This window comes from Euleptes europaea, chromosome 7 (assembly GCF_029931775.1).
Source record: "Euleptes europaea isolate rEulEur1 chromosome 7, rEulEur1.hap1, whole genome shotgun sequence".
NCBI classification, from domain to species: Eukaryota; Metazoa; Chordata; class Lepidosauria; order Squamata; family Sphaerodactylidae; genus Euleptes; species Euleptes europaea.
In genome coordinates, this window is record NC_079318.1 from 57,228,132 (window position 1) to 57,240,973 (window position 12,842).

Below are 12,842 nucleotides of genomic sequence, written 5' to 3' on the forward strand. Positions count from 1 at the left end.
TATTGACTAACAATTTAATTGGATGCTCCCAAGTGCTAATATATTGGAAGATGGAAATGTATCCATTTTCTTCAAGCCATCATAATTTAATAAGACTCTATCATGTCCATCCCTTTTGTCTTTTTTCTAAGCTAAAAAACCCCTGACTGTTTAGTCTTTCCTCATAAGAAATGTGTTCCAATCCCTCAATTATGTAGTTGCCCTCTCCTGCACATTTTCCACTTCTGCAGTATCTTTTTTTTATAGCATAGTGATGGAGTGTCGGACCAGGGCTGCTTTCACACCAGGGTGATTTTCTGTGGTAGCCTGGTTGCTGATGCAATTCAGTATGAAATCACCCTTGCAATAAAGATTCCAGACAGCCCAGGGTAATTAGTATTCTCTCCATTTTTAAAGGTGGTTTACCTTTCATACATGATGTGCATTGAAGCCCCCTTCCTGTGTTCTCACATGACTCTCAGAATTCTTGACCCACCCTGTTTTAATTTATTTTGAGGAGTAATGCTGCCTGGAAATAATGCAAAACTTTTCAAAAATACCTACAGGTATTTGCAAACACTTTTGATGGTCCTTTCCCCCAAAGGCAGGCTGATCTGTGGGTGATTCTGTTTTTCTTTTTTTAGAAAAGATCTCCACGAGCTTGAGCAATTCTGGACAGGAATAATGCAATACTTTTAATAATCTGTAAGAAGCCTGTATTATTTGCAGTTCCTCCAATGATTCCCTTTCCTCTGATTAAAAGGCAGGATATTCTCTTCTGTTATGTTAATTTCTGTAGGGGACTGGCCTCTTGATTCATCAAGAAATGAAAAGAGTAATTGACTAGCATTTTACTGAAGTTCTGCGATTACTTTTCTGTTTCCCCTTCAGACCCAAGAAACTGCTCCTGTGGATAGTGCCCTGCCCAGGAAACACCTTTTTGTAAAGGTTTAAGATAGGGCATTGTTTTTTTGTGTGTGTGTGTGTGTGTTTTTTGTTTTTTTGAGGAAGGAATGGTCTGTTAATGGGCTGTGCATGAAAAACAAACTGCACCAGTGAGGTGGCTGAAACATGGGAAATCCTTGGTGTAAAAGTAGCCTAGAATTCAAATCCCTCCTCTGCCATGAAGTTCTCTGACTGACCTTGGGCCAGACATTAACTTCACAGGATTGTTGTAAGGAGAAACATAATTAAGGGGATGGGGCATTACCCTGTCCTTCCTCCTTGTGTTCCTTGGAGGAAGGACAGGGTAATGAATGAATGAATAAAATATCCCAAGAAATTGCTGTATTTGATGGATTAATTGCAGCTGAGATCTGTGCTTATTTTCTGTGCAGGAGCTGGGACTCATGAATTAAGAATAAAGAAGGTCATATACAGACTTCTTTTTCCTCACCACTGGCCAGCCTCAACTAGCCCCATACAACTGTGGTTAGAGAGCTTGGTAAACTTAATCCTTGGCACTTCTCTTTTGAGAAGCTGATTGACATAATCAAGCTGATCATTTAAGCACACTGCAATTTTTGTTAACCACTAAAATAGAAAGTTCTGTCAGATGTCTAGAAAACTGTTTCTGGATTATATTCTCTTTAGATAAACATTTTTGAGACCCATTAACTTGATTCTCTGTTTTTATTCCAGACTACCCGTTCTTTGCTAGATGGTAGTTTTGGAAGATCCCACTCATGCCTTTGATCTGTACTCCGTGATACAGTTTGAAAACTGTGTCAAGGGCATGCACATCCATAATACATGAACCATTAAATCTCTAGTTAAGTTTGCATTGTATCCTCTTTCTCTTCTGCCAGCTACAGGTTCAGGTTGAATAAGAGGTAAAAGCCCATAGCTACAGCATATGAAATTGATTAACCTACCCTAGCCTAATACAACTCTTTGTTTTCATTTTCAGGCTCTATTTTTCAGTTCAAGTCCGTGGAGAGACAGAACGGGAAAAACTGCTAATGATGTACCAGACAAATGATCAGATTCTGAATGGGCTTTTCCCTGTAAACAAAGAACTGGCACTAGAATTGGCAGCACTTCTGGCTCAGGTAACTTGTGTTTATCAGTTGTCTATTTGGGAATACCTACATTTACTGACTGTATGACACATAAAGAGAGCCAGCGTGGTATAGTGGTTAAGAGCGGTGGTTAGGAGCGGTGGACTCTTAATCTGGAAAACCGGGTTCGATTCCCCACTCCTCCACATGAGCTGTGGACTCTAATCTGGTGAACCAGGTTGGCCCACTCCTACACATTAAGCCTGCTGGGTGACCTCGGGCTAGTCAAAGTTCTCTTAGAGCTCTCTCAGCCCCACCTACCTCACAGGGTGTCTGTTGTGGGAAGGGGAAAGTGGTTGTAAGCCTGTTTGATTTTTCCTTAAGTGATAGAGAAAGTCAGCATATAAAAACCAACTCTTCTTCACATGACCGAGAAAAATTTGGGTTCAACTGAAGGGGTTCAACGGAGGCAAATAACAGAAAAATTCCTTAGAAGCTTAGGTCGTTATTTTGATTGATCATGATCAAGATAAGCCTCTATCCCTACATGAGTTCAAAATTAAGCAAAAGTGCTGGGGAGGGTGGGGTATAAATCTCATAAATCTAATAAATAAATACATAAAATTACATCACTACAGAAAAGTAAACCTTATCCAATTATTAATTAACAACTCAACACTGCACCAAATAAAAACCAATCAGACAACAACAATGTCAACTTCCTCTTTCAAGACCCTTAAGACAAATTCTTAGAACTTTCTGAGAATCCCACAAAATTGTTGTCCCACACTAAACTGTTTTTCTTGCGTTAATAATTGCAAGCAAAGCGTTAATACTGCTGACGAGCCTATTTTAACCTTTCAGCTAAGCAGGGTATGGGTTAAAAACATTATTTCCCTCACTCAACAACTAATTTGGTACTTATCAGTTAAAAGTGCATGCCTGGTATATTTCTCTTTCTGCTTGCTTCAGCATTCTAATATGGCTGACTCTGACCTTTTCCTCCTTGACATTTTCTCCTTCACACAAAATGCTAAGTAAATTATCAGTTATAGTCTATATTCTTCCTCTAGGGACCTCAAGGTACAAATAGGCTGGGTCAAGAGTGAATGGTCACCAGTGGCCTTCATGCCTGAGTTATCTTTGAATCTAGATCACATTGGTCAAAAGCCTATATTGTGATTGCTGATCTCACCTGGGTATTTTTCATTAAATCTGAATTTTTCACCTGCTTTCTTCATTTATTTATTTGACAGCGTCCAGTGTTTATAGGTTGTGTCAGCCAAAGCTCATAGCTTTTTGGAATTTGACTCTAGAAAACTCTTGAACTTTACAGTCTTCCCAGTGTTAAAGGTTCATTAATCTGGTGCTCATATGTTTAGTCATACAGTGAAGATCCTTGTGCTGTGGTGGCAGCTGTTGCTGAAGGAACTTTTTAAAAAAATTGCAGAGCCAATCAGATCTCGTGGGCACCATGTTGGGGAGCCCTAAATTATTAAGAGTCTTTAAATTAAATATCTCACAAGATGGACATGGGTTTATATCAACGTGATGAAACTTACCAGTTGGAGGCTATAATGCTTATTTGAGTACTGTTAACACAACATTCGGAATAGCAATGGGCATATCAGCTATGGGAAGAATCCAATTGCCCATGGGCAAAATACTGTGGTTAGAGTGCTGGCAAAACAAAACAAAAATTCCCTGTAACTGAAGCTCTACCTTACTACAATACATTTGGATCTCACTCAGTAATTGAACAAGTTGGTACATGAAACATAAGTAATTTGGGTAGTCCATGCATCAGACAAGATATGGGGAAATGAAAGGGAGACATGGGGAAAAGACAAAAGTGATATTTGTTATGTCAGTATAAAATTAAACCAACTCAAATTCATTCAGATCCTAGCACTATTTCCTATCAACCCCCCCTCCTCCAGCAGCCTAGTTCACCTTAAATTCCCCAGTATCTAGTGACTGAATAATTATTTCTTTTTCCCCTTTCATCTGCTTACCTAACCAGCATTTTAATTTTTTTGCCATCTTTTAACTCCCACACACATGAATGGAACTTCCATTAGTTTAATAAAATATGGAAAAGTGTTAAAAAGAATACCCAAAACAGACTGACCGGGCTCTGTAGTCCTTGCAGGGCAGTATTTGCTCTTGAATCCTTGCAGACAGTTGGCAGTCTCTAGCGGCAGCCAATTTTGGAGCTTTAGAGGAAAGATGTCCCATGTGGTCCAAAAGCAGCATTCATATGTTGTTCTTCTTGTTTCCCCTCTCCTTTCCACAACAGTGATTCTTCTGTGGCCTCTACTGGGAGAAGAGCACAAGTTGTGAAACTTAAATTAGGCTGGCTCTCTATCCTACTTATGCCCACTTTAAACCAGTATTAGGAACACACGTAAATTAAAGGCATATCAGACCTTCTCATGAAATACTTTTTACGTGCATAGTTAATCCTAGTTTTAGTGACTAAAACTGGAATGATTCACATGTATTTGACTTAACATAATTAGTTTTATTGAATACATTTATTGAGTAAATGGCGTAATTTATTTAAAATCTGCTTATGTCATCTCATAACAAGCCTCTTTATGTAATATACTTGAGAGGTTTTTGAGAATTGTTACATTACATTAGACTATAGATTAGTAAATATCTTGACTTGCTAAAACTTTCTGTAGTAGTAAGAATCATATGTATTTTTCCTCACCTGTCCACTAGGTGGAGATTGGGGACTTTGAAAGGCCTTTCTCAACTCCAGCAGGACAAGGCACTTCCCAGTCCAAATCTAATCAAACATTAAAACAAGTAGTGGAGAAGTTTTATCCAAAGAGATACAGGGATGGCTGCTCAGAGGAACAGTTAAGGTACGCTGCTTAAACACTTTTCTTTTCTTAAACATAATACTGTGTTACATAATGATTTCATTAAGCAATGATGGTGAGAATTAGATTCAGTATATACTAAACAAGTTAGACGTATTGTTATTAAAATCCGATGTCTGTCACTTTGAGGGGGTAAAAGAAATTGTATTTACTAACACGTTTTCCCTCATGTATATTCAAGCATACTGAATGGGTTTCATCAGTGGTGTAGCTGTCAGACATATATATTTGTGTCAAAACATGACAGCCATGCTTGTAAAATGGAGGACTGCGCTTTTAAATTTGACAGAGCCACTTTGCCATACTTGAGGATGCTCTTTGTAAGTCATTTGCTATTCTGAAGTACGCTACCTACACACATAACGAGTATTGCTCATGTTATGTGTTTGCACATTATATGTGCAACAGTTTTTCAAAACTGGACAGTCTTTTTTATCATTTTGTACCTAGCCAGGGGACTATGGTTGACAAAATGAAAAGTACTTGTGTCAAACAATAAATATTTATTAATTATTTTGTTTTCAAAAATTTCAATCTTTTGTTTCTTAAACTGTCTGGCAGTGTTTTATTGCTCAGTGCACATGAAATTTGGCATCTACTGCATGATCTGGCCACTGGAATATTGAGAAGTTCAATATTCATGTTTTGGTGGTGATTTTTTTTTTAAAGAAGCTTTGAAATCTTCTGGCTGCTGAGTCTGAAAATGCACACTTTGAATCAGCAAAGATTTTAGTGTTTAAGGAGGTCTGTGTACCCCACTCTTAGTCAGGTTCTTCAACTATATATCCTTATTGTCCAACTCTTTGCAAAATATGTCTAGCCATAGCCACTATAAAATTTGTCGTTGAAACAAAATATATACATTTAATAAAATAAAGCTTCGTTTGGCATCTAAATGACTAGAGCATGCATCACGGCACAAACTGTCATGAGACAGAGCCCACCCTCAGATACAAATTTTACATAAATAAACTACATCACAGGAACAATGTGTTATACGTGGACCAGAGAAGACTGGTATGGAACAATAATATGGCTTATTTTTTATTGCATATCATGGGAGGTGACTTGTAGTTTCTAGGGTGGAGTACAAACATAAGCTCTTTCTCAAAGAAGTCCCAAAGACTTCAACCTGTTGCCTTGAGCAGCTTCTCTGGAGAGGTAGCATAGAAATTTTCTAAATAAATGTTTAAAACTCACGTTGTTTAGTTTGGATTGATGTTTGACATGTTTTTCCCTGTCTTTATATTCAATCTTCACCAACCACTTCTTTATGCTTGGTGTCAATAGACAGCTTTGCCAGCGATTATCAACAAAATGGATGGCTCTCCGTAGTCATTCTGCTGCTGACTGTGTACGCATTTACCTAGCTGTTACTCGAAAGTGGCCTTTCTTTGGTGCAAAGCTATTTGCCGCAAAAGTAAGAGTTTTCAGTAAATTTGGGTTTTTATTTTAACATTAATGCAAAAAATATGGTGAATGAACACTGTGTCTTACACTCCAGTTTTATTTAAACTGATATCTCTACACTGGAAAGTGAAACCATATCAATTTCTCAGAAAAATAAGGCTGGTATACATCCCCATAACTTGGGAATTGCCATGGAAACACTGTGGGTTGGATGCTATGCACTGTGAACTCAGTTGGAAATCAAATAATGACTTTCATGCATTTATTTCACATCCAAATAAAAGTAGACTGACTAGGGTTGCCTGGAGATTCACCTGGAGTTTTGTGAGGGGAACCTGGCAAGAGCAGGGTTTGGTGAAGGCAGGGACTTCAGCGGGGTATAATGCCATGCAGCCCACTCTCCCATTGCAGCCGTTTTCTCCAGGAGAACTGATCTTTGTAGTCAGGACATCAGTTGTAATTCAAGGAGATCTCCAGGCCCCATCTGGAAGTTGGCAACTCTAAGATTGACATTTGTATGTGTCTTGAAAAATTGCCAAAATACTTATGTTTACCTGACTTCAACTACTTTGGAATTTTTTAATAATTTTCTACTATCTGAGAAATAAAGTTTAGAATAGTTCAATATTTTATTCTTGTTAATAATAGAAAATGTAAATATACTTTCTTTACAGTCTCTGACAATATCTTCACTAGAGAATGCTTTTGTATGGCTTGCAGTTTATGAAGATGGCATAAATGTTCTTGAATACAGCTCTATGGTAAGGAAAAAATAGCCTGAGTGTTGTACAAAGACAGATGTAGTATGAAATTCATGAGATGTTAATCAACACAATCCCTCTTCATTTTAGCGAGTTTTCTCTAGGTATTTAAAGTGTCCTGTACACTTAACTGCCTGTTTGAGATTTTACTTAAAAGAAAATGACTAAAAAATTATTTATAGCTCTGATCATTACTGATGCAGGAATTATATTCTAGTTATTTTGCACAAGACATACTGGCCAGGATCGAAAGCACCATACATGAAAGTAAGGGAACATGGAGACTTTTCAGCTCCTCCCTTCCATTGGTAGCCCCCCTCCCAAAAGATCTCACTACCCAAGGTTAGTGGATCCTCCAGACTAGAACTTGATGTGTTGTGCCAAATGATCCTCTGTGAACATGCAGAAATGTTTAACCTGCATGGGACATAGGGTTGCCAGGTCCCTCTTCGCCACTGGCAGGAGGATTTGGGGGTGGAGCCTGAGGAGGGTGGGGTTTGGGGGAGGGGAGGGACTTCAATGCCATAGAATCCAATTGCTAAAGTAATAGCAGGAGATCTCCAGCTGGTGGTACCTGGAGGTTGGCAACCCTAATGGGACAGTGGTGATCTGGATATGTTTTACAGCAATGTGTCTTAACAGAAGTTTTGTGTATCTTGATCTTGTCAGATCTCAGAAGCTAAGCAGGGTCAGCCCTGGTTAGTATTTGGATGGGAGACCACCAAGGAATATCAGGGTTGCTGTGCAGAGGAAGGCACTGGCAAACCACCTCTGTTAGTCTCTTGCCATGAAAACCCCAAAAGGGGTCGCCATAAGTCGGCTGCGACTTGAAGGCACTTTACACACCCAAGCAATGTTAATTATTACAATTTTAATTAAATAAGGAAACTATGTAAATGTTGTTCCTTTGATATAATAATTATATTACCCATTTTCAACTATGATATTTTTTTACAAATAGGTTTTATAAGTAGCATCTTTTGTTTTAATCTTAACTTACCACAGCCAGTGTTCAAACTGCCCGATTCACCTACAGCCCAGTCTTATGCATGCATACTTATTCAGAAATCCTTACACAGAAGTAAGTCCAACAGTTTTCAAGGCAGCTTAGTCCCAAGTAGGCATGTACAATATGTGCTTAAATCATATATGTTAGCTATGCAATAAAAAGGCCTAGTTTTACACAATCGATTTGAATTTCTCTGAAAACTGCATAATTCTTACTGAAATGCAAAATCTTACAAAATGCGCTGGTGAACATGGACAAACTAGTAAGCAATTTTTTTCCTGCTTGCATTGAACTTCTTTTTCTTTTATCTTTCAAGAAATTAATAGTGACGTATTTATACAAGAACCTGATGACCTTTGGAGGTTATCAAGATGACTTTATGCTGGTGGTTAATAACATGCACACACATGAAAAACCAACTGAGAAACTCTTGTTTGCTATGACCAAACCAAAGGTTAGTATGTTTGCAGTTATGTTAGTATGTTATAGGTAGCCTTATACAAGAGCAATAATTTTGACTTCTTCTAGTAGTTATAACAGTTATGTTGACTATAACTCACTTTTCAGACTGCACTGGTTTGCATGTGTGACTACGGACTGGGTAGCAGAACCCAGCATGGGCACATGTGATGACGTGACTTTCTGGCACTGGGTTCTGCTAGCTATTCAGCATCTGTGTGGCCAGCGTGGTGTGGTGGTTAAGAGCAGTGGTTTGGAGCGGTGGACTCTGATCTGGAGAACCGGGTTTGATTCCCTACTCCTACACATGAGCAGCGGACTCTAATCTGGTGAACTGGGTTGGTTTCCCCACTCCTACACATAAAGCCAGCTGGGTGACCTTGGGCTAGTCACAGCTCTCTTAGAGCTCTCTCAGCTCCACTTACCTCACAGGGTGCCCTGTTGTGGGGAGGGGAAGGTGATTGTAAGCCGGTTTGATTCTTCCTTAAGTGGTAAAGAAAGCCGGAATATAAAAGCCAACTCTTCTTCTTTTGTGTGGCTGCATGGTGCTGCAGCCAAGGCCCTGGGCATCTCCACTGCCATTTCCCAATGCCCTCCAGTGAGGATACAGCAACTCCTTCATCCTTCTTTAGTGGCTACTGCTTCAGGCATCCTCCATCTATTAGGTTTTACAAGTCACAGAAAAACAAATCATGTTACTATTTTCTCCCTTCATGTTACTATTTTCTCCCTCTGAGCCCAGCTTGCTGGGAATGAGGGTGGGCTATAAATATAAGGAATAAATAAATATAAAAGGCAGGTAGACAGTGGGGCGTTCTCTGTGGCAGTGCTACACCGCAGAATTTCCTTCCTTTGAAAGCTAACCTCTACCTAGTCCTTTCTAAAATAAAATAAAACCCCAATGTGGTATAGTAGTTAAGCTGCTAGACCCAAAGGGGAGCTGACTAGATAACATTGAGCTAGTCACTCCATAACCTAACCAATCTCACAGGATTGTCATGACAAGAAGAACAGTTAGGAAGAATTTTCTAACAGTTAGAACGGTTCCTCAGTGGAAAAGGCTTCCTTGGGAGGTGGTAAGTGCTCCTTCCCTGGAGGTTTTTAAGCAGAGGCTAGATGGCCATCTGTCAGCAATGCTGATTCTATGACCTTAGGCAGATCGTGAGAGGGAGGGCATCTTGGCCATCTTCTGGGCATGGAGTAGGAGTCACTGGGGGTGTGGGGGAGGTAGTTGTGAATTTCCTGCATTGTGTAGGGGGTTGGACTAGATGACCATAGTGGTCTCTTCCAACTCTATGATTCTATGAATGGTGTAAGCTACCCTGAGATCATTGGAGGAAGAAAAGGATAAAAATCTAATAAGCTTCTAACTCCCAAGTATTAATAAAAATACTTACATTGGACATGGTTTAGCCAACAGGAGCACAGTCTGAAAACATGGCAGTGCTTACAAAGACAGTGAATTTAATGGGACTAAGTTAGTTTGGTTTATTGCTGTAACACAACATTGTATCCTGAAGATATAGATATTGTGTTAATGACAGCCTTTTAACTATTCTAGTCCATCTACAACTCAAAGCTACTATTTCATTAGGAACATAGCATTTGCTTTATCAGGTCAGGTGAAAGGTTCATCTACTTTAGATCTTCATTGCCCCTAAATGACTTTGGGAGTTCACAAGCAGAGAATGAAAATTTTATGTCCTCTCATTTGACTCTAGCATCTGGTAATCTGAAAGTAACTAGGAAAACAGGATGGATTAAATTAGTGATTTACAGTGAGGGAAAAAAGTATTTGATCCCCTGCTGAATTTGCCCGTTTGCCCTCTGACGAAGAAATGACCAGTCCATAATTTTAATGGTAGATCTATTGTAGCTGTGAGAGACAGAATAACAACAGGAAACCCCCCAGAAACCCAGAAGACAAAAGTCAGAGATTGATGTGCATTATAATGAGTGAAATAAGTATTTGATCCCTTTGCAAAAGATGACTTAGTACTTGGTGGCAAAACCCTTGTTGGCAATTACAGAGGTCAGACGTTTCTTGTAGGTGGCCACCAGGTTTGCACACATCTCAGGAGGTATTTTGTCCCACTCCTCTTTGCAGATCCTCTCCAAGTCAGTAAGATTTCGAGGCTGATGTGTAGCTACTCGAACCTTCAGCTCCCTCCACAGATTTTCGATGGGATTAAGGTCTGGAGACTGGCTAGGCCACTCCAGGACCTTAATGTGCTTCTTCTTGTGCTACTCCTTTGTTGCCTTGGCCGTGTGTTTTGGGTCATTGTCATGCTGGAATACCCATCCTCGACCCATTTTCAATGCCCTGGCTGAGGGAAGGAGGTGCTCACCCAAGATTTGACGATACATGGTCCAATCCATCGTCCCTTCGATGCGGTGAAGGTGTCCTGTCCCCTTAGCAGAACAACACCCCCAAAGCATAATATGTCCCCCTCCATGCTTGACGGTGGGAATGGTGTTCTTGGGGTCATAGGCAGCATTCCTCCTCCTCCAAACATGGCGAGTTGAGTTGATGCCAAAGAGCTCGATTTTGATCTCATCTGACCACAACACTTTCACCCAGTTCTCCTCTGGGTCATTCAGATGTGCATTGGCAAACTGCAGACGGGCCTGTACATGTGCTGTCTTGAGCAAGGGGACCTTGCAGGCTCTGCAAGATCTCAGTCCTTCACGGCGTAGTGTGTTACCAACTGTTTTCATGGTGACTATGGTCCCAGCTGCCCTGAGATCATTGACAAGTTCCCCCCATGTAGTTCTGGGCTGTTTCATCACCGTTCTCATGATCATTGCAACTCCACGAGATGAGATCTTGCATGGAGCCCCAGACCGAGGGAGGTTGACAGTTATTTTGTGTTTCTTCCATTTGCGAATTATTGCACCAACTGTTGTCACCTTCTCACCAAGCTGCTTGGCAATAGTCTTGTAGCCCAGTCCAGCCTTGTGCAGGTCTACAATCTTGTCCCTGACAACCTTGGACAGCTCTTTGGTCTTGGTCATGGTGGCTAGTTTGGAATCTGATGGATTGCTTGCTTCTGTCGACAGGTGTCTTTTGTACATGTACTGTAACGAGCTGGGATTACAGGTAAAACCTCTCCCTTACAGCAGGTGATTCTAATCTCAGCTCGTTACATACAGTGAAGATACCAGGTAGCCTGACTTCTGGCTGGTTGATACGGGATCGAATCTGGCTGGTTGATACGGGATCAAATACTTATTTCACTCATTATAATGCACATCAATCTCTGGCTTTTGTCTTCTGGGTTTCTGGGGTTTTTCCTGTTGTTATTCTGGCTCCCACAGCTACAATAGACCTACCATTAAAATTATGGACTGGTCATTTCTTCGTCAGAGGGCAAACGGGCAAATTCAGCAGGGGATCAAATATATTTTTTTCCCTCACTGTAAATGCCAAGGAAAAGGTTGATTTCAATCATTTATATAAAACAAACTCTGTCATTTATATAATTTTTAACTAAAATGCAATGAAATTTGTTGCTATAATAATAAAAGCATATTTATTTACAACTGAATAAAGCATTTATGCAACCTCAGAGGGTATACTATAAGATTCTTGAATATTTTTTAAAATAGCAATTCAGTACATTATTTTTAGATAATAATGCTTATGACCACCCATGTAGGGCCTCTTTTACAGCCTTGCAGGCAGGACCAGCTTTTCTAGCTGGAAAGTTGCTGTTTGGAATTTACACTAGAAGATCCTTTTTATTTCTATTGTTCCTTTCTGCTTAGTCTGCCCTTTCCACTGCTCTCCTACAAAAGTAAATAATCTCAGCCAGCATCAAGTGCCATAGTTACTAGGTAGGTCAGAAGTAAAAGATCACTCAAATAGAAGCCTGGTAACAAGCCATAATATGCATGATCAGAGAATGACATAAGCCGCTTGGGGTCCCAATTGGAGAGAATGGCTCGATATAAATGAAGTATATACATATAAATAAATAAATAAATAAAAGTTCGTAAAAGAGAATTATATTTGAAACATTCTATTTCTTTTTTTTAATATGATTTTTTTTAAATGCTGATATTTAATCCTTCCTGTACTATGTTGAGAATGTGCGAACTACACAGGCAACACAGTCTAGCAGACTGGCTTTGTAGCTTCCACGTGGGGTTTTCCTGGGAATTTTTTTTTTTTTAGAAATCTTCCTATACTTCTGGTTTAGCATCATAGTACTAATATGAGAATACAGTAATATACAACATGAATGTACTTCAGCTATGGATTTCTAATCTATATATATCATAAGGCTACCTTGATGTTAAAGGAGGAACTGGTACATACAGACTAGGA

The 12,842-nt window shown here is 39.6% G+C and overlaps 1 protein-coding gene across 1 annotated transcript in view; it reads left to right on the top strand.

The window, feature by feature from the left end:
- PLEKHH2 (pleckstrin homology, MyTH4 and FERM domain containing H2) overlaps positions 1-12,842 on the top strand; it is a 64,724-nt gene that overhangs the window by 50,876 nt on the left and 1,006 nt on the right. The window contains exons 24-28 of the mRNA XM_056853619.1: positions 1,889-2,030; positions 4,710-4,855; positions 6,164-6,293; positions 6,958-7,044; positions 8,370-8,507. Of these exons, the coding sequence (XP_056709597.1) occupies positions 1,889-2,030; positions 4,710-4,855; positions 6,164-6,293; positions 6,958-7,044; positions 8,370-8,507 (643 nt within the window). The remainder of the gene's footprint in view (positions 1-1,888; positions 2,031-4,709; positions 4,856-6,163; positions 6,294-6,957; positions 7,045-8,369; positions 8,508-12,842) is intronic.